The sequence below is a fragment of the Hypanus sabinus genome, chromosome 28, assembly GCF_030144855.1.
Source record: "Hypanus sabinus isolate sHypSab1 chromosome 28, sHypSab1.hap1, whole genome shotgun sequence".
In the NCBI taxonomy this organism is placed as follows: domain Eukaryota; kingdom Metazoa; phylum Chordata; class Chondrichthyes; order Myliobatiformes; family Dasyatidae; genus Hypanus; species Hypanus sabinus.
In genome coordinates, this window is record NC_082733.1 from 15976879 (window position 1) to 16004161 (window position 27283).

At 40.3% G+C, this 27283-nt stretch overlaps 1 protein-coding gene across 1 annotated transcript in view; it reads left to right on the plus strand.

Moving 5' to 3' along the window:
* The window catches only part of LOC132382446 (lamin-L(III)-like), a 90605-nt gene that overhangs the window by 54923 nt on the left and 8399 nt on the right, over positions 1 to 27283 (plus strand). Inside the window, exons 7-10 of the mRNA XM_059952649.1 lie at positions 4778 to 4991; positions 8483 to 8590; positions 15425 to 15541; positions 19915 to 20028. Coding sequence (XP_059808632.1) covers positions 4778 to 4991; positions 8483 to 8590; positions 15425 to 15541; positions 19915 to 20028 — 553 coding nt within the window. The remainder of the gene's footprint in view (positions 1 to 4777; positions 4992 to 8482; positions 8591 to 15424; positions 15542 to 19914; positions 20029 to 27283) is intronic.

Below are 27283 nucleotides of genomic sequence, written 5' to 3' on the forward strand. Positions count from 1 at the left end.
AATCATTCTTGAGAATCTCCTCTGAACTCTATCCAGTGTAAGCACATAATTTCTTACATACGAGGCCCAAAACGGCTCATGATACTCCAAATGAGGCCTAACCAGTACCTTATAAAGCCTCAACATTCCATCCTTGCTTTTATATTCTAGTCGTCTCACAATGAATGCTAACATTGCATTTGGCTTCCTCACCACCAACTCAACCTGCAAATTAACCTTTATGGAATCTTGCATGAGAACTTCCAAGTCCCTTCACACCTTGGACTTTTGAATTTTCTCTCCATTTAGAAAATAATCTGCGCTTTTATTTCTTCTTCCAAAGTGCATGACCATACACTTCCTGACACTGTATTTCATCTGCCACTTCTTTGCCCATTCTTCTAATCTGTCTCAGTCCTTCTTCAGTCTCCCTGCTTTCCTCAACACTACCAGCACCTCCATCTGTTTCGTATCATCTGACTTTGGCAAAGTACCCTGAAACCACATCCTTAATAATTGATTCCAACATCTTCCCAACCACTGAGGTCAGATTAATTAGTCTATGCCATCTTTTCTTCTGCCTCTCTACCTTCTTGAACAGAGGAATGACATTTGCGATTTTCCAGTCTTCCGGAGCCTTGCCAGAATCTATTGCCTCTTGAAGGATAATTACTAAGGTTTCCATAATCCCTTCAGCCACCTCTTTCAGTACCTTGTGGTCTAGGCCATTTGGGCCAGGTGATTTATCGACCTTCAGACCTTTCAGTTTCCCAAGCACCTTCTCACAGTGGCAACATCACTCACTACTGCCCTCTGATGCTCAAGAAATTCTGGCGTACTACTAGTGTCTTATACACTGAAGACTGATACAAAGTACTTAATCAATTTGTCTGCCATTTCCTTGTCCTGCACGACTATCTCTCCAGCATTATTTTCCAGCAGTCCAATATCTACTTTCACCTCTCTTATACTCTTCATACTGTATGTAACTTCCTGGGTCACCTCAGGCTCGCTCAGCTCGTTCTCGTCTAGGGGGAGCAGCCTTCGGCCCCACCGAACTGGGTAATCAGCTGGTGTGGATGCTGTGTGATGTCCCCGCCTCGCCCAAAAACAGACAGTACACCATAAGCGATTAAATGAGTACAATTTATAAAGGTTACTATAACTAAGTGATTAATAACGATACAGTATATATGAAGAGAAAAAATAAAGAAAAGGCGCCAAACTTATCAAAGTCCAAACCACTTCGTGCACAACCGTTGGAGCTCAATTACTGAAGTCTTCTGGCCACCATTCGATCCCCTCCGAACTCCTTGACTCGCAGCTCAGGACTCTCCGAGTGGTCAACCAAGCACATCTAGCTTCATCCCCCTTCCTCGGAGTACCTCCTGGCCTAGGACCCCCGCTTGGGGTCCGTTCCTCGCCCAGCTTACAGCATTGCGTCCTCTCTCTCAACCCCCTCACACCGATCTGCCCAAAAGCCCTCAACAAAAGCTTACAGACTCAGAAGAAAGAACAACATTAATCCCCATTTGGTTTACAAAGGAATACAATTCTCGTTATCAGTAAATTTTAACCCAAACAAGCTTCCAGCACTCTCTCGCAACAAAGAAGCATTCCTGCTAGTTAACAAAACAAAGAAGCCCTTTTGATTACATACATAGTAACAAAGAAAAAAGAAGAAACCCCCTTTACATGTATATCTGAAGAAACATTTTGTATCCTCTTTAATATTATTTGCTAGCTTACCTTTGATTCATTCCTAATGCTTTTTTTAGTTGCCTTAAGTTGGTTTTTAAAAGGTTCCCAGTCCTCTTGACTTCCCACTAGTTTTTGCTCTATTCTATGCCCACTCTTTGGCTTTTAAGTTGGCTTTGTCTTCCCTTGTCTGCCACAGTTGTATAATCCTGCCTTTAGAAAATTACTATTTCTTTGGAATATCTGCGCCTTCGGAATTGCTCCCAGAAATTCCAGCCATTGTTGCTCTGCTATAATCCCTCCTAATGTTTCCTTCCAATCAACTTTGGCCAGCTTCTCTTTCATGGCCCTGTAATTCCCTTTTGCCCTACATCTACAGTATATCTGTAGGGTACATCTGTATCAGAAGGAGCTTCTCCTTCTCAAATTGTGGAGTGAATTCTGTCGTTTTCTGATCACTGCTTCCTAAGGATTCCTTTATCTTAAGCTGTCTAATCAATTCAAGTTCATTGTGTGACCCCCACCCAGTCCAGAGTACCTGACTCCCTAGTGGGCTCAACCATGAGCTACTCTAAAAAGCCATCTTGTAGGCATTTTAAAAATACCCCCGCTTGCGATCCAGCACCAACCTGATTTTCCCAATCTACCTGCCCATTGAAATCCCCCATGACTATCATAACATTGCCCTTTTGACATCCCTTTTCTATCTCATGTTATTTGTAGCCCAAATCCTTAATGTTTGAAGGTCTGTATATAACTCCTTTCAGGGTCTTTTTACCCTTCTAGTTTCATAGTTCTGCCTACAAGGATTCTCCACCTTCCAATCCTATGTCACCTCATTCGGAGGATTCGATTTCTTTTCTTTACCAGTAGAGCCACCCCACCCCCTATGCCTATGTGCCTGACTTTTTGATACAATGTGTATCCCTGATGTTAAGCTCCCAGCTATACGTAATCATCCCTCAGTCATGTCTCAGTGATGCCCACAACATCATTCCTGCTAATTTGTAATTGTGCTGCAAGTTCATCTACCTTACACTGTATACTGCATGCATTCGAATATAACACCCTGAGCCCTGTACTCATCATCCTTTTTGATTTGCCTTTAACATTGCAATTCATCCTGGTAACTGCAATTTTGCCCTACATCAGTCTATCCTTGCTAGCAATCTCACTACACACTACCTCTGTTTGTAAGCCAACTACCTCATTCTCAGCCCTATCGCTCTGCTTCCAATCCCCCTACCAAATTAGTTTAATCCCGCCCAAACAGCTTCTGAAAACCTCCCTACAAGAACTTTAGTCCCCCTCAGTTTCAGGTGTACCCACACTTCTTGTACTGTCGTACCTTCCCCAGAAGTGATCCCAATGGTCCTCAAATCTGAACCCCAGTTCCTCAGCAACACATTTATCTGCCAAATTAGCCTATTCTTACCTTCACTGGCGTGTAGCAGAGGCAGCAATCTGGAGACTAGTACTCCGGCAGTCCTATTTTTCAGCTTTCTACCTACCTCCCTAAAATCTCTCTTCAAGAAAATCTCTCTCCCCTTTCCTACCTATGTCATTGGTGCCAAGTTCTACCAAGACTTCTGGAATTGAACTCCGGGTTTAGATTTCCCCAACCTGTAGTAGCTTGCGCTAACTGCTCCACGCCCACAATAAATAGTTTTATGCAAATTTAGAACAAACTTCAATTCCCTTTACAATCAAATAGTTTTCTGATCTAATGGTCATACAAGTCTGCATGTCTGCAAATCTAATGGGTGCAGAGAAAGTATTTTCACTAAGCTTCCGCATGTTTTTCAGGGCTTGTCACCAATAGCCTCATGATTGAAATGAACTTTAGGGTAAGATCCAGTTTGTTCCTTTCTGAGGCATTGTTATAGAACACAAAATCAGTCTCTCTGGTTACTTTATTACATAAAGCATCATTTGCATTGTATCTCCCAAAAGTGACTCACTTATTTTAGAGGCAATTTACAATGGCCAATTAATTACATTTTCTGTTTCTGGGAGGAAGCACATACTTTGTCGAGGAGAACATATAAACTTTCCACAGGCAGCAGCCAATGGTCAGGACTAAACCAACTCTCTGAAGGTGTGAGGAACATATTAACCATTGCAGCACAGCAGTGTAGAATTTAGTGCAATACTATTACAGAACTAGTGACCCAGGTTCAATTCCACCTTTGTCCGTAACGAGTTTATATGTTCTCCCCATGACCACGTAGGTTTCCTCTGGGTGCTCTGGTTTCCTCCTACATTCCAAAGATGTACAGTTTAGTATGATGATTGGTCAAATGGTGGATGTAGGTGGGCAACACAGGATTGTTGGGCCTAAAGGGCTTGTGTTGAACTGAACTGAATATGCCTGGACTCTCTGTTGAATTCTCTGTTTTTTGCTGTTTTTTTAAGCAGTTTACACAATTTGTTTTTTTTTGCATTGAGGAGGTTGATCTTTTTCATTTGAATGGGATCCTTGATTTTCTTTGTTGCTTGGCTTTCTGTGGGAAGACAAATCTCGGGGTTGTATACTGCATACATACTTTGATAATAAGTATACTTTAAAACCTAAAGAAAATAATTGAACTATGTACCAACCCTAAAGGTATTTAGAAAAAAATATGCATTTGGTTTATAGAAATTTGTTGTCTTTCATTCCCCTCTCATCTTCCAATCTTTCACCTAAAACAAAAGTCATAGAATAGGCAATCGTAAATAATATGTCCAACATCTAACTATACTCTTCTTCAGTGATTTTCTTTAAACCTAGTTTGTATTGAAGACATACTGTGAAGCAGTGACATAAAGTACTTCCCTTTTAGTTATTTTTTCTGTCTCTTTGGGCAAGGTTGGACTTGCTGCAATTAAACTACAAACTTGGTCTATATTGTTATGACTCTTGTGGAGTGGGAGTAGGCCTGAGTCTGTGTCAACATTTACTCTAAAACAGACCAGGGAAAGAAGTGCAAGCAACATGCGTAATTGACTCTGAGAGGTGGTTTATACTTCAAAGATCTATTTGTCCTGTGGACATTTGAATTGCTACATTTGCATGGAGGATGAAATAGTTATTTTCAGCTTGCTTTTAACATTACAGACTTGACTTGACTCCCAAATCATTGTCACGGAGTGTGGTGTCTCCCTCAAGTCGTGTGACTTCACGCCGTGGGAAGAAAAGGAAATTGTTTGAAACGGAGTCTTCCAGCTATAACTACAAAATGGAAGAATACATGTATTCTAAAGGAAAAGTTATTATAGAAGAAATTGACAATGAAGGAAAATTTGTCAAATTAAGGAATATTTCCAAAAAGGTATATACCTTTGGTCTCTACCACAAATGTCACCCTTACACAGTGATATCACCCTTCTGCATACCAGAGGCTGGTCCACAATGTTCACAGCCTCATTGACATATTTGTATCTGGTGATGAACAACACATACATTTGTAGAAATGGATGGTCTTAATGCTGTCCATCTAATGTCATCATTAAAACTATCATTGTCTGATTCTAATACTGTTGCATCTTAAATTGTTGAGATTCTTATCTGCATGGTTGGATTGAGTTGTTCTTTGATCATGGCTATCGATCTGCAAACATTTTGCCACCATACAAGGAGAGATGATGTCCCCTCATATGGTGACATTTGCAAATGGATTGCCAAGATTGGAGAACAACTCAACCCAACCATCAACCACCTGAGCTACACATTTTCTGAGTTAGTTATGTCTTATATGCATCCTTGTTACTTGCTGGTCTTGCCTGCTATACGTTTCCTGGCTGGCCTGTCTTGTTCTGTCATCTTGACATTGACAATGACCACAATTAATGGCCTCTGAGATGTGACCCATACATAATTAGTTAATGATTATTAATGTTCTGCCAAATCCACCATTTATAGGGTGGATTTCAGCAATGCAGGAAGTACTCGAGTGATGCCCTGCCCAATTTTCTTTTTAGGTCCTGTTCATTACTTATTTCTTGGCTGTAAGTCCATACAGTGTCTCAGTATGTAATCGAAAGGAAACTGTGCTTTAAGCAAGGGCAGGTCAAGTACTTGGATCATTTTACAGTGAGCAAATTTAAATCTGTGTGCAAATATGCTTATGATGCAACTTGGTTTATTTCCTAAGTAGACCATGGTGATCTTGGTTTCAGTGTCTTGTGTACATTGGATTATGAATGTGTCATGTTGTGAAGGGGCTGCAGGAATAGTTTATACTATTATGAAAAGCATGGTCTGTTTACGAGGGTAGAGAAGCCCATAGGTTTAAATTCCCCCAAGAGGACCACCTCCTTGTCTTTGGGTTTGGAGACTTGTGTGCCTCAATGACCCAGAGAGCTATGTTGGCTGGAGTCAGGGATTTATGCTTTGGCTCTTGGTAAGGTCACCCATGCCAAACAGATTCAAGGGTAGAGGCCAGACTAAGAGTGGTCCACCAGTCCTCCAGGTACAGAGGTTCAGTTCAGGGATAACAACTCTGACTGAAAACACAAAATTGTTATGGAAGCATCAATGAAGAGTCCTTCTACATCAGAATGTGACAGTATTCCAGAGTCTCCATCCAGGACTTGCACGACTCACAGTAGTGAAAACTGAGCGGACGCACCTGACATGATGAGGGAAGCCCTGAGCACCGCCAGAGATGGAGAACCTTCATTGCTGCCCTAAACACTAGTTGCATAACAGGCAGTAAGGATTAAGGTGGAGGGTGGAGGGAAGTTCTTAGGGGATTTTAAGAATAATATTTTCACGCGGAGCATTGGCTGAATGGAATAGGGTGTCAGAGGAGGTGGAAGAGGCAGGTACAATTAGTGCTTTTTCAAAACACTTTTGGATAGGTGTATGTATTGTAAATGTTCAGAGGGTTCTGGGCCAAATGCAGGCAAATGGTATTAGTGTAGACAGGCATCGGAGAAGAATTGGGCTGAAGGCCTGTTTCTGTGCTGTAAAACTTCCACAAAAATGCAAATTTCTCACAAAGTGTCGAAAACTAGTGGGTGTACATTTAAGGTGAAAGGGAGTAAGTTCAAAGGAAATGCACAGGGCAAGCATTTTACACAGAGACTGGTGGGTGCCTGTTATGCATTACCAGGGGTGGAGGTTGAGGCAGATATAATAGAGAGGTATTTATAGAGCTCTTATTCAGACAAATGAATATCCCGAGAATGAGTGATATAGACTTTGTGTAGGCAGAAAACATTAGCTTAGTTAGGCATTTAAGTACTAGTTTAATTAGCTTGACACAAGGACATGGGGTGAAGGGCCTGTTGCTGTGTTGTGCAGCTCTATATCCTTAAAACCAGTGTTGCTGATTTCCACAATGAGAACTGTATTGGAAATAAAGATTGAAGCAAAATATTCTGGAGGTAGGACCTCAGAACCAAACCAAAAAAAAATGCTGTAAACTCAGCTGGCTAGACAGCATCCCTAGAGGGAGGAAGATTATTGTTTTTGGCCATTAATGTTTCATTCTGATGTGTGATCTGCTGAGTATTACCAGTGTTTTCTGTTTTTATTGGGGCGTGCTTATGGTTAGTTGTGGGGTGAGGGTAGGTTTGGTTCTTATCTCTCAATAATTCTCAGAGTTAAATTAGGAAAATGAAACCAGCCAGCTTGAATTTCCTGACTGAATTTGATGCTGACGGTGTGGAGTTTGTACCTTGTTGCTGTTGCCGCGCAAACTGTACCTCTCTTGGTAGCTCCACCTCCTCCTTTTACCTCAAAGATAGAGTTAATTGGCTGCTGTAAATTATCTCCAGTGTTAGTGGATGTCAGATGGGGTTGATGGGCAAGGAAGTCAGACGATTTTACAGGGACGTAAGAGGGTGGGTGCAGAAGGGATGGGAATACACTGAGAGCCAGCCTAGTCTCAATAGAAAAGTGAGGATTCCTTGAAGTGGAGCCACTGTTACATTGCAGAGAATTTAGTAGTGAGTATCTACCCCAAAATATAATGTGCTGGCGACTGTCATCTTCACTTAGATCATGATGTGCCAGGAATACAGTAAGAACTTTACTCTTCTGGTAGATCCTTGGGATATTTTGTGTTCATTTGAAAATGGAATTGGGGCCTCTTCTTACTTCTCCTAAAAGGGTGTTTGGAAAGTTTTATCAGTCCTTAATCAGTCCATGTCTATCCATATATCCAGTCTCTTAGAAAACTTTCCAGTGACTTTCCCACTACCGGTTTATTTTTTTAAAAATCTATCTTAAACAGCAGAACAACGTTGGCTATCCTCCAATAATCTTCTCCCTCATTTGTCACTAAGGATGATTTAAATATCTCAGCAGGGTTCGAGAGAACAGCTTATCAGGCCCTGTGGATTTATCCACTCTAATTGGCCTCAGCAGAGGAAGCACCTCCTCCTCTGCAATGTATACAAGGTCCATGAAATTGATGCCACTTTGCCTCACTCCTATATATACTGTGTCCATTTCCTGAGTAAATATAAACACAAAAAATTCGTTGAAGATCTTCCCCAAATCTTCTACTCCACAATATGGATTACCATTCTGATCTTACAGAGAACTAATTTTGACCATTACAATCCTTTTAATCTGTGTAGAAATTGGGGGAAAAAAAATCATCATCCAGTGTTCTAAAGCTCTGTGTCTTTCTGAAGCATTAAACCTGTTCTTTATCTTCGGGAGCAGTTCCAGTGTTAACCACTTTTATTTCCATTTTCCAATGTTCGCATTCTTTTCCTTTTTTTAAATTTGATTGTTTCCTTTTTTTAATTTTTACTTTTTTAAAATTCTTGACAGAGAATTTGAAATTAGTGTTTATTATATTTATAGGACCAACCATTAAAAGGGTGGATTATAAGGAGAAAGTTCGAAGATTCTTCAGAGATTGTGTACAAGTTTTCTGCACATTTCACTCTTAAAGCCAAGCAAACAGTAACTGTAAGTACTCACCTCGAATTGGAGTAACAGAGTGATAAAACTCCTTTAGCTCAACCTGTCCATACCAACTGTATTGCCCAGTGAGCTAAACCTCTCATATCCGTGTACTTATCTGCATGCCTTTTAAGTGTTGCTCATTTGCTCACCTCAACTACAACTTCTGGCAAATATGCCCCACCCTTTCTGTGGAGCAGCTGCCCCTGATCTTCCTTTGAAATCTATTGCCTCTGATCTTAAACCTATGCCCTTGTGTTTTTAGCCCCTCTCTGGGGAAAACAGGTACATGTTTTCATTCAATATAGGTGCCTTATGATCTTTTGTATCTCTATTAGTATACCTCTTAATCTCCTGTTTTCCGATTTGTTCATGATTCCAATTACATTTATTATAAAAAAGTATATCTACCACCCTGAGATTCATCTTCCTCACAGAAGGGCACGAGCCAAAGAGACACCGTGGAAACCATTCAGAGAAAAACATCAAACCCCCAACCTGCTAAAAAAAAAGGAAGAACATATCGTGCAAAAGCCAAACAGAAATGTGTGAGAGAAACAGAGTATAAAACAGCAAGCTACGAAAGTTATTGAAAGAGTCCAGGCATATTCAGTCCGGCTCAATTCAACTCATGTCCGTGAATTATTACCGTAGAAGCAGCTTGCAAACCTGCCTCCTTCTGCTCTCCTGTTACATTATTCTGGCTTCTTCTTTCTTCCATTCCAGTCCTGTTGAAGGGTCATGGTCTGAAAGGTCCTCTGTTTATTTTTCCCCCATAGATGCTGCCTGACCTACTGAGTTCCTCCAGCATTTTGTGTGTGTTGCTCAGAATAAAGTTATAAGTTTTTTTTAGCTAAATGTGCACCCTTTCTGCCCTTATAACTAACAGCACATTATCTAGTATTTTCACTCTTTAAACTTGAGGTCCTAACCTCCCCCCACCACATCCACTCTCTCCAATAACAAACCACTCCCTCCCCATCTCTCCCAGCCAAAATCCCTTGGAGAGATAAATAGCCATTGATTTCCCCCCTTGTGGCTTGCAAAGATGTCTCAGGTGTACCCTAGGGACTCCTGAATCAGGATTTGGAAATTTCCATTCTATAACAGAATGAATGACGGATAAATTACTCCTTTGAAGGAATGACAACAGTGGACCAGGCGTGCAATTCGATGTGGCATTAAGAATGTTATATTTAACCCACATTCAGAGAAATATGTTGATAATTTAAGCAGCACAATAACATGAGTTTATGTTCAGATAATGTTCAGGAACCTGAAGATTAAATAAAATTGTGCCTGCTTTCTTATTGTTTGCAAGTGCTGTTTGAAAGGAATTCAAATGGTACTGAGACATCTATAAGAACACTGATGATTCATTTTTATCACATAACCATCATTATTTTAAAAACAAAAGAAACAATTTTTCTCCCTTTGCGGCATATTACTACAATGAACACATAAATGTGCTGATATTATTTTACTCTTTTTAGCTTCTTCACATATAACAATATATAAAAAAATGAACTGTATAATATGAAAACAAAACATTTCATAATCGTATGCAGGTGAGTTGGCTGGTATCTGTTTTGCATTTCTGATTGTCCCTGAAAAGATGACAGTGTCTGTTGAAAGATGGCAGATATATTTCTGAGTCAGAATCTACTGTGACCTGGAGGGAGTGTTGTACTGGTGGTCACAGTGCTCCTGTTGTTGCCTCTACTGAGTCGGGAGGGAGAGGTCAAGGATTTGGAGGGCCTCATGGAGGAAGTCTTGGCAAATTGCTGGGAAGAACTTTGTAGATGGGTGCATTGTAAACACAGTGGTAAAAAAAATGTTCAGGACAGTGGCTGCTTTATCCAAAGTGATGCCAGAATTCAGGCTTTTTTGGAGCAAGTGTAAAATGTGCATGACTTGGTGTCTTGTAGATGTGACAAGACTTTGTCAAGACAGGAGATCAGTACCTTAACATAGCACCTAGTCTCTGACCTGCTATTCTACCTGCATGGTTGGGCTGGTTAGCTTCTGACAATGAGATCCTATGGGATATTGACGGTGGAGATTCACTGATGATATAACATTGTACGTTGTGGAGTACTGGTTGAATCCTTGATGTCTTATTCGAGATGGTTAATGTCTGCCCACTGTCAGTCAAAATATTACTTTGAGGCTGTATCAACCTTCGTTGAATGTTGCCTAGATCTTGCATACAAACATAGACTTTATTTTCTCTGAGGTTTTGAATGCAATTGGACTTTAGGCCAGCAAGTGCAAATGTTTCCACTTCTCATTTGGTCAGTTCACCTGTATGAAGTGGCAGAGGTCATCAGCTTGCCAATCGACCAGGGAAACCCACCTTGCCTGAAGTAGCTTGGTGAGGCGGTCCCAGAATAGGTCCCGCAACAGAAGGAGATTGTCATCCAACCACAGGGCCATTGCTGATGCCCACACTCTGCAGGGAAAAGTTTCCTCCTCTCTATCTTCCAGTGTTTGCCTTATTTGTCTTCCGGTTTCAGAAAACGTCCGTGCTTCCAGTTGTTTCTTAAATGTGAAAAGCTGCAATAATGTTGTTGGCCATGAAGGTATATCTGTCTGCTAATCAGTAATGGAAGGAAGGTCGTTGGTGAAATAAGCAAAATACTGTGTGCTTGTGCCCAAGGCACGTATCTGAGAAATTCCAGCAGTAATGAATTAGGGCTGAGGTGATTGATCTCCAACCTTCTGGTGCTTGGTTTTATTACAACAAGTGGAAAAATTTGACCTGAATTAGGACTGAGCCCTGATAAAACCGAAGCTGTTGATGCCACACTTGCCCAAATACTATCTTGATTGCAAGGAAATCAGTCTTGTCTCACCTCTGGGATTTGCTATTGTTGCCGTTTACGATGAGATCTAAAACAGGGGGGTACTTACAAAACTAATCTGAGCACAGGTAGACAGGTGCTGCTTGAATCTCCTTCTACTCCTTTTCATTCAGCATTTTGCAAATGATTGAAAACAGCCAGGTTGGAAATGTTATATTTTCATCCACCATATGTAGACATCACGAGCACCATCAGTAATTACTCCTGAACTGTGGGAGGCCGTAATAATCAGTGAATGGTCTGAACTGATGTGTAGGCTAGATCTGGTAAGGATTACAGATTTTCTTCACTGAAGATATTGAAATGGGTGGGTTCTTAACAACATTCCAGTAGTTTCCTGGTTAGCATAGCAAAAGTAGATTTAGTTTTTCATGTACAGTAAAAGCTGAGATCTTGAACTTTGATCAGCTTCATTGTGGCCCTTGCAGGTTACTGATCTACCCTGCACTGTACTTTCTTTCTAGTTGCAACACTCTATTCTGCATTCTGCTCTTCACCTCGATGTATGCATCATCTGTCTGAGTGGTAGACGTCAGTGTTTTTTTTTTGCATCCTACTATGGACAACGATAATAAACCAGCAAACAGTAATAGTTACTACCTGTTTGAAAGTACCCTGGTGACATCTGAACTGCTCCTTCAGGCCAATGCCTTTGAGCAGAAAATCATATGAAAGGTAATGGATTCAGCCCAGTACATCACGGGTAAAACCCTCCCAACCACTGAGCACATCTACATGAAACGTTGCCATAGAAATGCAGCACCCATTATCAAAGACCCTCACCACCCAGTCCATGCTCTTTTCTCACTGCTGCCATCAGGTAGAAGATACCAGAGCCTCGGGATTCACACCACTAGGTTCAAGAACAGTCACTACACCTCAATCATCAGGCTCTTGAACAAAAGGGGATAACTTCACTCATTTAAGGACTCTTGTTAGTTCATGCTTGTTTTTATTGCTATTTTATTTATTATCTGCATTTGCACAGTTTGCTTACAGTTTATAGTTCCTGATGTTTACAGTTTGCAGTTCCTGTCTACTGCTACTGTTCTATAGATTTGCAAAGTAGGCCCGCAGACAAAGAATCTTAGGGTTGTATATGGTGACATGTATGCACTCTGATAATAAATTTTACTTTGAACTTAAACTTTAAAATGACGGGGAGGTGAGGCAGAGTGTTATTGTATGGAAAATGGAGATTAATTTGCTATCTTTAAAGTGTGGTAGAAACAGTTGATCAGGACTTTAAAAAGGGAATCCGGTAGACACTGGAATGAACTAATTTTTCAGGACTACTGAGAAGGAAGGGTTATGGGATTGTTGATGAATCAATAGCCAGAATAATCTTGCGTGCCATGAGGTTATAATTTGCTGAATAGTGAAATGTAAAATAATTCAGAAAAAAACATAAGGAATTACAATCAATGAAAATGAAAGAGAGACATGAAAATAGAGATCTCAATACAGAATTGTGCCTGTCACTTCCAGTGCACTTTGCCCAGTATTAGAGAGGGTATCTAATGAACATTCAAATTGTCTGACTCTGATTGCACAGGGTGATCAAACTCACTGATAATCTGCATAAATTGCTAAAAAATTATGAAGAGCATTCTTAAGGTGGGTGGGGAATATAGCTTGATTAGAGAAATGAAAACTAAACTACAGGAAATACTCAGTAACACACACACAATGCTGGAGGAACTCAGCAGGTCAGGCAGCATCTGTGGAAAGGAATAAGCAGTCGGCATTTCAGGATGAGACCCTTCATCGAGACCTACTCAGTGGCTCGGTAACATCCGCAGTAAGAGGAACAGTATTTTAGTTAAAAGTTCTTCATTAGAGCTACCTTGCTTGCTGAATGTATTCAGCACTTTTTTATGCTTAGCTCAGATTTCTAGCAGCTGAAGTTTATTAAGTCTCTTAATTAGAGCAGTCCAGAAAGAGATGACATAATATTGCAGTTATTGGACATTGTTAATTAAATATTAACAATGAAAATATATGCAAATAAAAAGTAAACTCCAACAGCCTAAGATCTACCTCCGCACTCCTCCAAGGCTTTTCTAACATTTACAAAGTATAAGTCAGGAGTGGGAAGGAATATTATTTGCTAAATTGGATCCTTTACTGAGGACAAGCGGCCCTACTTGATTGGGAATTCATTCACCAAAGGTTTAAAGCATATTTATTATCAAAGTATGTATTCAGGATACACCACACTCTGCAGTGTATGCTCCACACCAAACAACTACTTTGTCAGACCTCCGTTGATACCCCTGCCCTCCCCACTTACCCCGTCCCTATCTATAATTTTAGTCTGGTTCTCTTTCTCTCTCTTCCCCCCCCCTCACTATAATCTCCCCCCAGCCCTACCTTTCTTTCTCTTTTATTTCCCATAATTCTCCACCTTCCCCCTAGCCCATTTCCCTCCAGCCTATCACTTCCCAGCTCTCCACTTCATCCCTCCCCCCACTTCTTATTCCCCCTCGACCATCCCATGTTACTTCACTCCTGATGAAGGGTTTCGGCCCGAAACGTCGTCACTTCCTCCTCCCATAGATGCTGTCTGGCCTGCTGAGTTCTGCCAGCATTTTGTGTTTTCATTTACTTCCAGCATCTGCAGATTCACTCGTGTTTACTTTGTCACCAGTGCTCTGTGCCTGCCAACTATGAAATGCACTGCAGTTCATCACCTTGGTTACCCTGATAGCCAACTCCAAGCCTACAAGCTGTACTACCAAGCCCTGTCAGAGCCTCTGCCATCAAGAGGTCAGTGGGCATGTGGGAAATGCAACAGCTTCAGTTTTTCCTCCATGCCACACTATTAGATTTACAATGACATTGCCGTTCCTTCATTGTCGTTATTTTGGTTCTGCATCCTGAGATCCTATTCCCCACCTAATTGCTGGAGCTCCTTCACCTGAAAGATTGTAACAGGGCAAAGCAATGACACTATCTTCTCAAGAGCCACTGGATACAGACAACAAATAAGCCTTGCCACCAGCACCCAACTTAATTGGTTAAGAAAGTAAGGCTCATTCTACCTCCAGCAGAAAATTTTCTCCAAATATGCTTTTTATCATGATTTCCATATCCAGGTAGTTGATATAATGTATTTTAGTATTAGCTAATTTAAAACAGTATCTCTTTTGCTTGGATCCTTGATCCTTCTGATCAGTTTTCTGTGCTGTTTGGTTGATGTCAGTTCCATATGTGAACTTCAAATCTCTTGTGTAAGGATCTTTGAAAATCTTTGGACCCTCTAATCACTAATCCTCCTTTGTGAGTTTTGTTAAACCTCCTTGGGTCCGATTTACAAAACCCTCAGCACATCCTCAGCTTGTCCAATTTCATCCCTTCACTTACCTGATCAGACTAATGGATTATCAGACTAATTACTATTGTAGTTCTGCCAGAAAACTCTCTGGTCTGCTGTTTGGGGGGGGGGGGGGGGGTTCTGCTCCGCTCTTTAACGTCAAGTTTTTGATTTTCTAGTTGAAGTTTGGGGAAGGGGGAAGTTACTTAATGACAGCTGTGGGAAATTTACTAGGGTGGGGAATAGATGGGTGTTAAGACAGGAGAAAGAGAACAAGTGGTGATGAATGCTAGAAGAGGCATTTGATAAAGAGGGAAATAGACCACACAATTAATTACTGTGACAAATAGTATGTTTGTTTTAATTGCCATTAGAGATTTGTGGTAATTTTGACCCAGAGAGTTCAAGATTTTGTTTGCATATATCTGAGTTGACAAATTATTAAGCATTTTCATTTAAGTAAATATAGTTGAATGAGCAAGGAAGTAATTATGTACGGTGTGGATGCTAACTACCTGAAGAGAAATTGTGAAGTCCTCTTTTTTGGGTGTATGGTATTTGATTCCTGTTATTTTTTTAAACAATTATGCAATTAAGCAATGGTGTAATGTGCTAAGGAACAAAGAAACATAATTTCATGTAACTGTTAACCTTGTTCAGATCTGGGCTGCAGATCATGATGGTGCCTCATGCTCATCAGTAGATTTGGTGTGGGAGGACCAGAGATCCTGGGGAAAAGGAGATATGAGAATGGTTCTTCTCAGTGCGAATGGAGTGGTAAGTTGCAAAAACTTGCAGATCCTGTCATTGAAAAAAGATGCAAGTGCCAAGTATGAATTTGTGCACTCAACTAAATAATAACTCTGTCTAAAGCACTGAAATTCATGTCATTTCCTTTTAATCTCCACTTTCCGTAAATTTAAGATGGTATAACGCTCACTTTGTTCCCTTCAGATTTATCATTTTTATTGACCTTCAAAAGGGGGTAATAAAATGCTTGGCAGCAAAGGAAAGCTGAAAGCTAATTGCTGAAGTGGTGTGTCAATGCTTTGTTGGAAAAACATCAATGTAGGTCCTTGCTGCCTTAGGTTCCGTTAATGCCCCTCCTCCCCTTCTTACCCCATCCCTGACATATTTAGTTGTTTGCCTGTTCTCCATCTCCCACTGGTTCTCCCCCCCCCCCCCTTTCTTTCTCCTGAGGCCTCCCGTCCCATGATCCTTTCCCTTCTCCAGCTCTGTATCATTTTCGCCAATCACCTTTCCAGCTCTTAGCTTCATCCCACCACCACCCCCCCCCCTGTCTTCTCCTATCATTTCACATTTCCCCCTCCCCCCACTACTTTCAAATCTCTATCTTTCCTTTCAGTTAGTCCTGACGAAGGGTCTCGGCCCGAAACGTCGACAGCACCTATAGATGCTGTGTTCTACCAGCATTTTGTGTGTGTTGTTGATATGTTAGATTTGTCCTTTTTGTATTGTAGTAAGATGGTGTGAAATTCTTAGTGCAACTTTAAGAAGTGGGTGACTTCCTTGGGGCAAGGGGTGGGGGGAGCAAAGGTTGCAGCATTTCCCTGCGCTTTTGTAGTAGAGGTACTTAGTTAAAACTTTCTCAAAATAAATAAAGAAATATAATTGGCAATTCTTTTTAAGTAGTAATTGGGTATTTATTAGAGGGCTGATGAAAGGAGGTAAAGGTTGTATATTTCACAAAGTGTGAACAACAGGTACTATGTGCTTAGTCAAATATGGCACTCATGCCTAATGCAACTGGGAAAATAAACAAGAGGAAAATCTGCAGATGCTGGGAATCCAAGCAACACACACGCAATGCTGGAGGAACTCAAAAACCAGGCAGCATCTATGGAAAAAGAGTACAGTTGACATTTCGGGCCAAGACCCTTCACTGAGACCTGATGAAAAGTCTTGGCCCGAAACTTCGACTGTACTCTTTTCCATTCATGCTGGCTTGCTCCAGCATTTTCTGGGAAAATAAACAACTGAATTTGTACTGAGGGTACAATTTAAACTAAGCTACTACTTTCAGAATGTTCCTTTCAAAGGTTGTTTTTAATTTAATATAAACCCTGGAAAATAAAGCTAATCTTTTTAGGTTATGCAGACATCAATGCATTTCTTGTGGGGGGATGGAATGGAAGTATCTCTGTTGCATTTTCTTTTAGGGGAGAGAATGGAGACTCTCCAATATGTGGAGAGTACAACAAAGTATAAACTTTCTGGTCCTGGTTCTGGGAAATGAGCCTGTTAATGACAGACCTGATGGTGGATGAATCTTTGCAGTATAGTGACCACATCTCACTACATTTTAAGATGGTTATGAATAGGATAAAATTGGATCTTGCAGGAAGCTAATAAGCTGGGGAAGGGGAAATTGTGATAGGGTAAGAGAGGGGCTAAGTGGAATTGATTAAGAGTACTTGTTGTTGGACAAATTCGCGTCTGATATGTTAGAGTTGTTTAAAGACCAGCTGATCAGGCTGCCATGTTCCGGTTAGGACAAGGATAGTGAGGTAAGTGAACCTTGGATGACCTCAGAGATCCTAAATTTAGACAGGAAGGAAAAGGAAGCATATGTGAGATTTGGAAGGCTAAAATTAGATTGGCCCCCTGTGGAATACGAAGATAGCAGGAAAGAACTCTAACAGGCAATAAGGAGGGCCAAAACAGTGTCTTTAGTGAGCAGGGTTAAGGAGAATCCCTAAACATTTTATGTTTACATTCAAAAACCGAGGATAACTAAGGAGATGTTGGTCCATTCAAGGACAAAGGAAAGAACTTGTGCTTAGAGTCAGAGCAAGTGGATCAAGTATTAAATGAGTATGTTGTGTCAGTATTTACCAAGGAAAAGGATTTGGAGGATAGTGAAAGTGGAATGGGACGTACTAATGTGCTGGGACATTTTGAGGTTAAGGAGGATGTAGTGCTGGGTCGTCTTAAGAAGTATTAAGGTGGCCTGAGAGCATATATCCCAGAATATTGAAAGAAGCAAGGAAATCGCTGGGCCTTTGACTCTTTGTGTTCGCAGTAGCAAGATGCAAGGTCCTGGAGGAGCCGAGAATAACAGAAGCTCTGGCCTTGTTCAAGAAGAGAAATAGGCCAACTGAGCCTCACGTCAGAGATAGGCGAGCTGTTGGTGGTGATACTGAGGGTTAGAACTTAGCACATTTGGAAAGGCCTGGCCGCCTTAGGGATAGTTAGCATGGCTTTGTGCAGTGCAGATCATGTCTTGTAAACTTGACTGAGTTTTTTGAGGAGACAACAAAGGTGACAAAAGTTGTCTACATGGACTTTAGTGCAACATTTGTTTAGGTCCTTCCAGGTAGGTTGATTCAAAAGATAAAGATACATGGGATCTAGGATGAATTGCAAGTTTGGATTCAGAACTGGCATGTTCATGGAAGACAGGATAGGGGTGGTCAGCTATTATTCTGCCTGGGGTTTAGTGAACAGTAGTGCTCCTCAAGGATCAGTGCTGAGACCTCAATGATCGGATTTCATCCAAATCACTGATCTGGATGAAAATACAAAATACAGCTGGATGGATTAGCAAATTTGTGGATGGCATCATGACTGGAGAAGGTGTGGATAGTATAAAGAAGCATCGAATAATACAGGAAGACACAGATCAGTTACAGATATGGGCAGAGAAGAGGCAGATGGAGTTTAATATGCGGTAGGGTGAGGTTTTGCACTTTGGAAGATCAAGTGAAAGGAGAAATTATACAGTTAATTGTAGACCCCTTAATAGCATTGAGGTTCAGAGGGATCTTGGGGTCCAGGTCCATAGATCAATGGAAGTGTCTATGCCAGAGAAGAAGACATGTGGCATTCCTGTCTTCAGTGAGTATAAGAGTAAAGATGTCATGCTGCAGTTATGTAGAGCTTTAGTCAGACAGCAGTAGGAGTACTGTGTGCGGTTCTCTGGTTGTTGCGTTATAGGAAGGGTGTGGAGGTCATGAATAGGTTACAGAAGAGGTTTACCAGGATGTTGCCTGGATTAGAGGGAAATGCTCGACAAATTGGGTTGCTCTTCCTAAAGTGTCAGAGGCTGAAGAGAGAACTGATATTGGTTTTTAAAGTTATGAGAGGCATTCATAGAGTAGAGTTAAAATCTTTTCCCCAGGTTAGAATTTTCAAACACCAGTAGACAAGCTTTTAAGATTAGAGAAGTTAGTTTAAAAGCAATGTGAGGGTGTTTTTTTTTAACAAAGAGTGTAGTTTGTAGTAAATGTGTAGTACATTTGTAGTAAATGTCTAGAATAGGTTGCCTAGGATAGTAGGGGAAGCAGACAATTTGGTATAGTTAAGAAGCTTTTAGATAGACACATGAATATGAAGGGAATGGAGGGATATGGATGAAACACAACAGGATGACTTTTAGTATAGTTTGATATCAAGATCAGCAGAAAATTGGGGGTTGAATGGCCTGGTAGGTACTATACTGATCTATGCAGGATAGCTATTTGAATCTTGATTTATGCAATATTCTCTGTATACCACTTTCCTGTTCCATCTTTTAATGTGATGTGCATAGTGATTTTTAATATATTTTGTGGTTTTGTTTGACCATCCCAAAGAACTTGACATCAGCATTGTCAAATGAAATGTGTTATGTGTCAAGTGAATATTAGGGCGAATGGCCCAATGGCTTTGATGCAAAACTTATTGGAGATAAGTTTAATATCCATCAAGTAACTTGTACAAGGAGCCTGTTATATTTACCAAGGTTGTTATGTCATTGGAAAAAATATTTGGAAAGGTTTGCAGATTTCTTCCAAGAAAAGCAAATGTTTGTAAAGTTAAGTCCCAGCTATGTAAAAGTTTTGCTTAATTTGATGTCTGAGAGAAAGCTATTATGGCATATGAATGAATTGCTCAAGGCCAAAGTTAAATTTAAGAAGAACTATTATATTAGATATTTGCAGTGATGGGCAGTTACCAAATGAGGTAAGCCTCCAGTCCATTTTAAAATATGAAACAGAAAAATTCCTTTAGGATAAATTTTATAAAATGTTGAAATATTCACAATAGCATCTTGAGGGACCCCCATCAGTTTTTTTCATTTTCTGAAAACTGCATGAGTTTTGGCTGAGGTACCCTTTCTACTACTAACACTAATATTGATTTCACAGGAGATGTCTACACGGACTATTGTACAATTACCAGGACCACTGGAAGGTAAATCTAGGGATGAAGAGTATGAAGGTCCTGCTGAGGGCAGAAGTCATCTTGAATATAGTCCAATGGTATGAATGCACAGTCCTGCTACTTATCTGTTGGGCAAATTGAAAATCTAAATGGTGCTAATGATCTATCTCTATTCAAAGCAACATAGTGAGAACAAAAATTGGGACTGTTTAATAAAGGATTAGTGCTGTAAGCGGCTGGTTAATGGTAGGTGAGGACTTAATGGGCTAAGAGTCCTGTTTCCTTCTTGTTGTACCTAAGACTCTTCAAGGTTACCTCTTCTTTCTCAAGTTCTCTGCTACCTTCTGCAAAGAGAACAAACGAGTGAATACAGGCATGGGATGGAGTGAAAACCAGTGCAGTTGTGACTCAGGCAGAGCCATGCAAAAAGGTGAAGCTGAATCTTCATTGGTACCAGGATAGCTGAGGATGTGTGGAGATCAAATAGCAGAGAGGAAAGAGAGTACATACGTTGTTATCTGATGAGTTACATGTAACTTGTCAGAGTCAAAATCTCATCACAACGTCATTCTGTACCAAGAACCACTCAACTTTCCTATGTGTCTGCCGGTACTCACACCAACTGTGAGGTGACCCCTCATTTCTTCCATCAGCAGGGAACCTGAGGGCCTTGAAGATCTCTGCAGCTCCTGGCAATTGTGGGCTCTGTAATCTTTGATAAACCATCAAATATCCTGTTTGGAAAGTCTCTCTAACTAATGGAGTGAGTTGATTCTGATTTGAACAACATTGTGATTGATGAGCCCAGATATTAATTAAGGAAGCTATAAATAGTAACCAAGTGATTTGGATAAAGCAATGCTCAGAAGCACATGCCGAACAATTTTGATTCTGCTCTCCATTTAGTGTCCGCCCCTCTCCATCCCAGTCTTTTCTCCTGTCACAATGGTAAATTAATATCTAAGCCAAAGATTTAAAAGTCAGAGTACAATTTTCCACCTTATTGTCTATTCATGCAGTGACAATCTAATTATGTTCAGAATTTTGAATTGGTAATTTTGTTCGATTCCAAGTGCCACAGACATATTTCATAAAGTCTCAGCATGAACAAATATTCTCATCGTTGGGTTCTTTAGGACGATTGGATCCATGCATATCAAGAAGCAGGATATCAATAGAGATCCTGCAGAACTTCGCAGAGTATGCTGGAACCAATCTCGCAAGGCCTTTCTGTCAACCCTATTCAAATCAGCAGACTCAGCAAGAGAGCTCAGCAGCTGAGCTTTGCGCATGGTGTAAGTTGTGCCAGATTTAATCTAAAATTCATAAAACGTTAAGAATTTTTTTTGTGAAACAACAGTTGATCTGTGAAAGCGAAGTGTGGAGGAGGGTTGCTGGTGAAAGTCATTTTCACTCTCTGGATCTCTTGCTCCTCAGCCTATGCTTTTTGGCTTGAAAGTAACATTCTCACCTTTGGATCAGAAGGTAAGTGACATGTGAATCATGCCAGCAGTGATTAAACGAGGAAAGTGGTCTAGTATATGCATACATTCTAATTTATTTCTGGCATTGCTGCTGCGGCTGCAATTACTGGTGGAAATAATACAAATGGAAGACATGGTTACATAATGAGTAAAGCTAACTAATAACAAATGATGGATTCGTGTTGCATGATGTCCTGTTCACCAGTTGTATAAACATCCCATTCAACAGATTCTGCCACAATTTTATGTTTAGACTATGATTTAGGTGAAGGAGTTTATTCAGAAATCTGATTTCATTTTGTAATAGTTTATATAACATGGCCCATTTCTTCCCCCTTCTGAGGACAAGAGCAATGTTTTTTTGAGTCCTTTCTCCTTCAGTTCTAGTTTTGATGATTTTGGAAAAGAACAGTCTGTTATTCTGGCATTGTCTTATTCAATCCCTGCATGTTTGCCAGCTGTTCGGGGATCTGGACTCCAGCAAGTCCCTATTATGTCTTCCAACTGATGGAAGTATTATATCATGGAATTCCAGATCCTGAAGGAAAAATTAGTTTTTTATTCAGATGAATGATGATAAGTTGACTTGTGTTAGTAATATTTTGAGATTGAGATAAGTTTTATTACCATTGCTCTTAAAACATTCTTTCCAGGATCTTAGAACTCCTCCTCACTTACCTTCTTTCCATTGATTCTTCTATTCCATTCTGGTTGTCCTTCTTCCTTGCTGAGTATTGATCCTCTTCCCTCATAGTGGGACTGTGTTGATTCAGGTTTGTCAGACGCCCTGTGTTTTCAGTGGACATGTTAGAGATTTAGTACAGACTTGTAAAGATATTTTGTCATTATTTAAAAATGTTGTGGGATGTTTACCTGGTCTCTTTGCCAACATTCCTCCAGAGTGAACATTATTGAAATTATACCTGCACATTTCTCATTGTTGTTTCTGAAGTCTTAACTTTGCGCATATTGGCTTCAGTCATGGCCTGTATTACAACATTTTAAAAGTATTTCCTTGGGTTTTAAGCACTTGTGAAATCTTGAATGTGTGAAAAGTATAACTTAATTCAAATTAAAACTTGTGTTACCCTTATATTCTTCGTACTGCTCCTCATTTTGAGATTTTTATTCAACAAAATATCTTTACATTTTTAAAAAAACAGACCTTCCATTAGTAGACTCTCTCTGGCAAAGGAGGAGACCATTCATCCCATTGAGTCCATGGCATTTTCTGCTAGCACAATCCCATTGTTCCCCATAGCCTTGCAAGTTGCTCTAATTCAAATCATTAGTTCAAATAGTTCATTCCCTGTCAAGCAAATCCCAATTCTGACAGCAGTCTAATTTAAAATAAAGCTTTTCCTCACCTCCCACTGGATTCCTTCCTCCTTCTCATTCTCCTCTGGGTCCACACTCCTCACCTATCAGATTTCTTCTTCTCCAGCTCTTTATCTTTCCAACCTACCTGGCTTCATCTGCTACCTTCGAGCTATCTTTCTTCCACTCCTCCCACCTTTTTTATTTTGGTGTCTTCCCCTTCCTTTTCTGTCTTAAGAAAAAGTCTCAGCCCATGACTTTGGCTATCTATTCATTTCCATAGGTGCTGCTTGATCTGCTGAGTTCCTGCAACATTTTGGGTGTGTTGCTTAAGATTTTCTTCATCCCTTCTTGACTTCCCTGCCCAAATGTTTAATCTGCATTGCGTGCTCTTTGAATCACCTGCTAATGCAAACATGTTTCCTGCATTTTCCTACCAAAATAAGTAATGAAATTGCTGACCTCTGTAATATCTCCTCCCTAACATTTCTCCAAAGCAAGGAGCCTCAACTACTTCTCCAGTCTAACTTTTTAGCTAAAGTCCCTCATCCCTGACATAATTTAGGTAATTCTTGTATTCTTTAAAACTTTTTTTTTCCTGTCCTTAAGATATCCAATCACAAACAAGAGAAATTCTGCAGATGCTGGAAATCCTAGCAACACGCAAAATGCTGGAGGAACTCAGCAGGCCAGGCAACATCTATGGAAAAGATTTTGAGTATATAGAGAAGTAAAGGCAAGGAGTTAAACATCATGGTCAGTGTTGCACTCTTGGTGTAGGTAAAAGAAAGGGATGTAGTCTTGTTGTACTGGAGCTTTGAAAGATGTTAACTTCCAGGACCTCAAAGGCAGTGAATTTTACTGCCCACTGCCAAAGACTGATAAATATAGAAATGGGAGGAAAGAGCAAGTAGATGCTTTGCTAGAGAAATGGTGCAGGAGACAGGGTTTTAGAGCTGTTCAGGGGGCCAGTGGAACCTGTATATATTGAATATGTTGCATCTCACTATGGACAAGATCAATATCCTTTAGTGGAGGGTCACAAGCTCTAGTGAGGATGGTTTAAACCATAATATATGGCAGGGCCATGGAAATCTCAAAGGAAATCCAGGAAGAATAAAACAAAACAGGAAGTGGATTCAAGAAAATAAATCCTCAAAATAAACAAACAACAGAAACAAAGGCAGGCAGCAAATGAGATAATAGTGCGAAAAAAATGCTAAACTCGCAATACTTGCAGAATACATAACAAGCTAGCTAAATTACTGGCACCAATTAGAACTGAATGGTATTATCTAATTGCCGTTACAGAAATGTGTTTCAGAATAACCAAGGCTGGGATCTGAATGTTTAAAAGTAGGTAATGTTTAGAAAGAAAAGGAAAAGAGAATGCTTAGGATTATTAATAAGAGAGGAGGTCAATGCAGTGGTAAGAAGTGATCTACTTTAGAAAAACCATAATATAGAATTAAATCGATTTGGAGCAAACTTAGAAATGGCAACAGGACATTCTTAAAGGGGCTTAAAGGCTATCAAATAGTAGTTCTACTGTTAGGTATGGCATAAGTAAAGAAATTAGGAGTGCAATTACATGCGAAATGGACAATATGATATCATGGAGCACTTTACTTATGGACTGAACAAGTCAGATTAAGAGGTAGTGGATAAACTCATGGTATGTAGATCTTTAAAAATTCTTATATAGAGAGTAATCAACCAGGCAAAAGGTTATATTAGAACTTCTTTTGTGCAATAAGAAAGGATTAATTGTTGATCCAAAGGAAAAAGGGGCCATCATAAAACAGTTATGAAAACCATAAGATTTAGGAGCTGAATCAGGCCATTTAACCCATGGCTGATCCTTTCCTTCCATCCTCAGCTGCACTCCTCAGCCTTCTCTCTGTAACCGTTGATGACATGTCCAATTAGGAACCTATCAATGTCTTCCTTAAATACACCCAATGTCCTGGCCTGCACAGCTGCCTGTGGTAACAAATACCACAAATTCAGCACCAGCTGGCTAAATAAATATCTCCACATCTCTATTTTAAATGGATGATGGACACCCCTCTATCCTGAGGCTGTGCCCTCTTGTCCTAGACTCTCCCACCATGGGAAACATCCTTTCCACATCTACTTTGTCAAGGCCTTTCAACATTCGAAAAGATTCAATGAGATTCCCCCCCATCCTTCTAATTCCAGCAAGTAAAGGCCCAGAACCATCAAACAGTCCTCTGATAATGAACCTTTCATACCTGGAACCATCCTTGTGATGCACTTCTGGACCCTCTCCAATGCCAGCACAACTTCTCTTAGATAAGGAGCCCAAAGCTGTTCACAATACTCAAGGCAAGAGCCCACCAGTGCCTTATAAAGCCTCAGCATCATATCACTGCCCTTGTATTCTAGACGTCTTAAAATGAATGCTAACATTGCACCAAGTCTACCTGCAAGTTAACCTTCAGGATGTTGTATACAAGGTCTCCTAAGACCCTTTGCATCTCAGATTTTTAAAATTTTCTCCCCATCTAGGAAATAGCACGCATATTTATTTCTTCTATCAAAGTGCAAGACCATACATTTTTCAACATTGTATTTCATTTGCCACTTTCTTCCCAATTCTCCTAAGCTGTCTAAGTCCTTCTGCAGCCCACCTGTTTCCTTAACACCACCTGCCCCTTCACAACTCTTCATATCATCTGAAAACTTGGCAACAAAACTATCTATTCCGTCATCTAAATCATTGATATACGGTATAAAAAGAAGCATTCCCAACAACACTAGTCACTGACAGCCAACCAGAAAAGGACCCTTTTATTCCCACTTGCTGCCTCCTACCAATCAGCCAATGATCTAACCATGCCAGTAATTTTTCTGTACTACCATGGGCTCTTAACTTGGTAAGGAGACTCATGTGTGGCACCTTGTCAATGGCCTTCTGAAAATTCAAATATACAACTTCCCCTTTATCTATCCTACTTGTAATCTCCTCAAAGAATTTGAACAGGTTTGTCAGGCAAGATTTTCCTTTAAGGAAACCATGCTAACTTTGTCCTACCTTGTCCTGTGTCACCAAGTTCTCCATAACGTCATCCTTAACAATCGACTCCAACATCTTTCCAATCATTGAGGTCAGGCTAACTGGTCTATAATTTTCCTTTCTGTTGCCTCCCTCCTTTCTTAAATTTGCAATTTTCCAGTCCTCCAGAACCATGCCAGAGTCCAATGACTTTTGAAAGATCATTAATACCTTCTCTAGGGTACAGTTCATCTAGTCTGGGTGACTTAAGTACCTGTATACATTTCAGCTTTTTGAGCACCTTCTCCCTTGTAATAGTAACTGAATTCACTTCTCTTCCCTCACACTCTTCAACACCTGGCACACTGCTGGTGTCTTCCACAGTGGAGACTGATGCAAGATATTCATTTACTTCATCTATCATCTTTTTGTCCCCTATTAGTACTTCTCCGGCCTCATTTTCTAGTTGTCCTATATCCACTCTCACCTTTCTTTTATTTTTTTATATACCTGAAAAATTCTTTTCTATCTACCTTGATATTGTTTGCTAGTTTGCTTTCATATTTCATCTGCTCTCTCCTGATGATTCTTTTAGCTGTTTTCTGTATGTTTTTAAAAGCTTCCCAATGGTCTACTTTCAATTTGTTGTATGCCCTGTCTTTTGTTTTTACATGAGCTTTGACCTCACTTGTCAGCCACAGTTATGCTATTTTACCATTTGAGTATTTCTTTGTTTTTTGGAATACATCTGTCCTGCATCTTTCTCATTTCCCCAGAAACTCAAGCCATTGCAGCTCTGCTGTCATCCCTGCCAGCATCTCTTTCCAATTTACTTTGGCCAACTCCTCTCTCATACCACTGTAGTTTCCTTTATTCCACTGAAATACAACTACATCAGACTTTACTTTATCCCTATCAAATTTCAAGTTGAACTCAGTCATATTGTGATCACTTGTCTCCTAAAGGTTCCTTTGTCTTAAGCTCCCTAATCACCTCTGGTTCATTACATAACACCTAATTGAGTGTAACTGATCTTGTAATAGGCTCAACAACAAACTGCTCTAAAAAGGCATCGCGTAGACAGGCATTCAACAAATACACTCTCTAGAGATCCATTACCAACCTGATTTTCCCAATCCATGTGCATGTTAAAATCTACCATAACATCATAACATTTCCCTTTTGACAGCCTTTTCTATTTCCCGTTGTAATCTGTAGTCCACATCTCAGCTAGTGTTGGGAGGCCTGTATATAACTGCCATTGGGGTCCTTTCACCCTTGCAGTTTTGAAAGTCAACCCACAAGGATTCAACATCTTACGATCCTATGTCACATCTTTCTATTGATTTGATGCCTTTCTTTACCGGCAGAGCCACTCCACCCCCTCTGCCTACCTTCCTATCTGTCCAATACAATGTGTAACCTTGGATAATCAGCTCCCAACTATAACCATCCTTCAACCATGATTCAGTGATGGCCCCAACATCATACCCGGCAATCTGTAAAAGTGCATCAAGATCATTCGCCTTATTT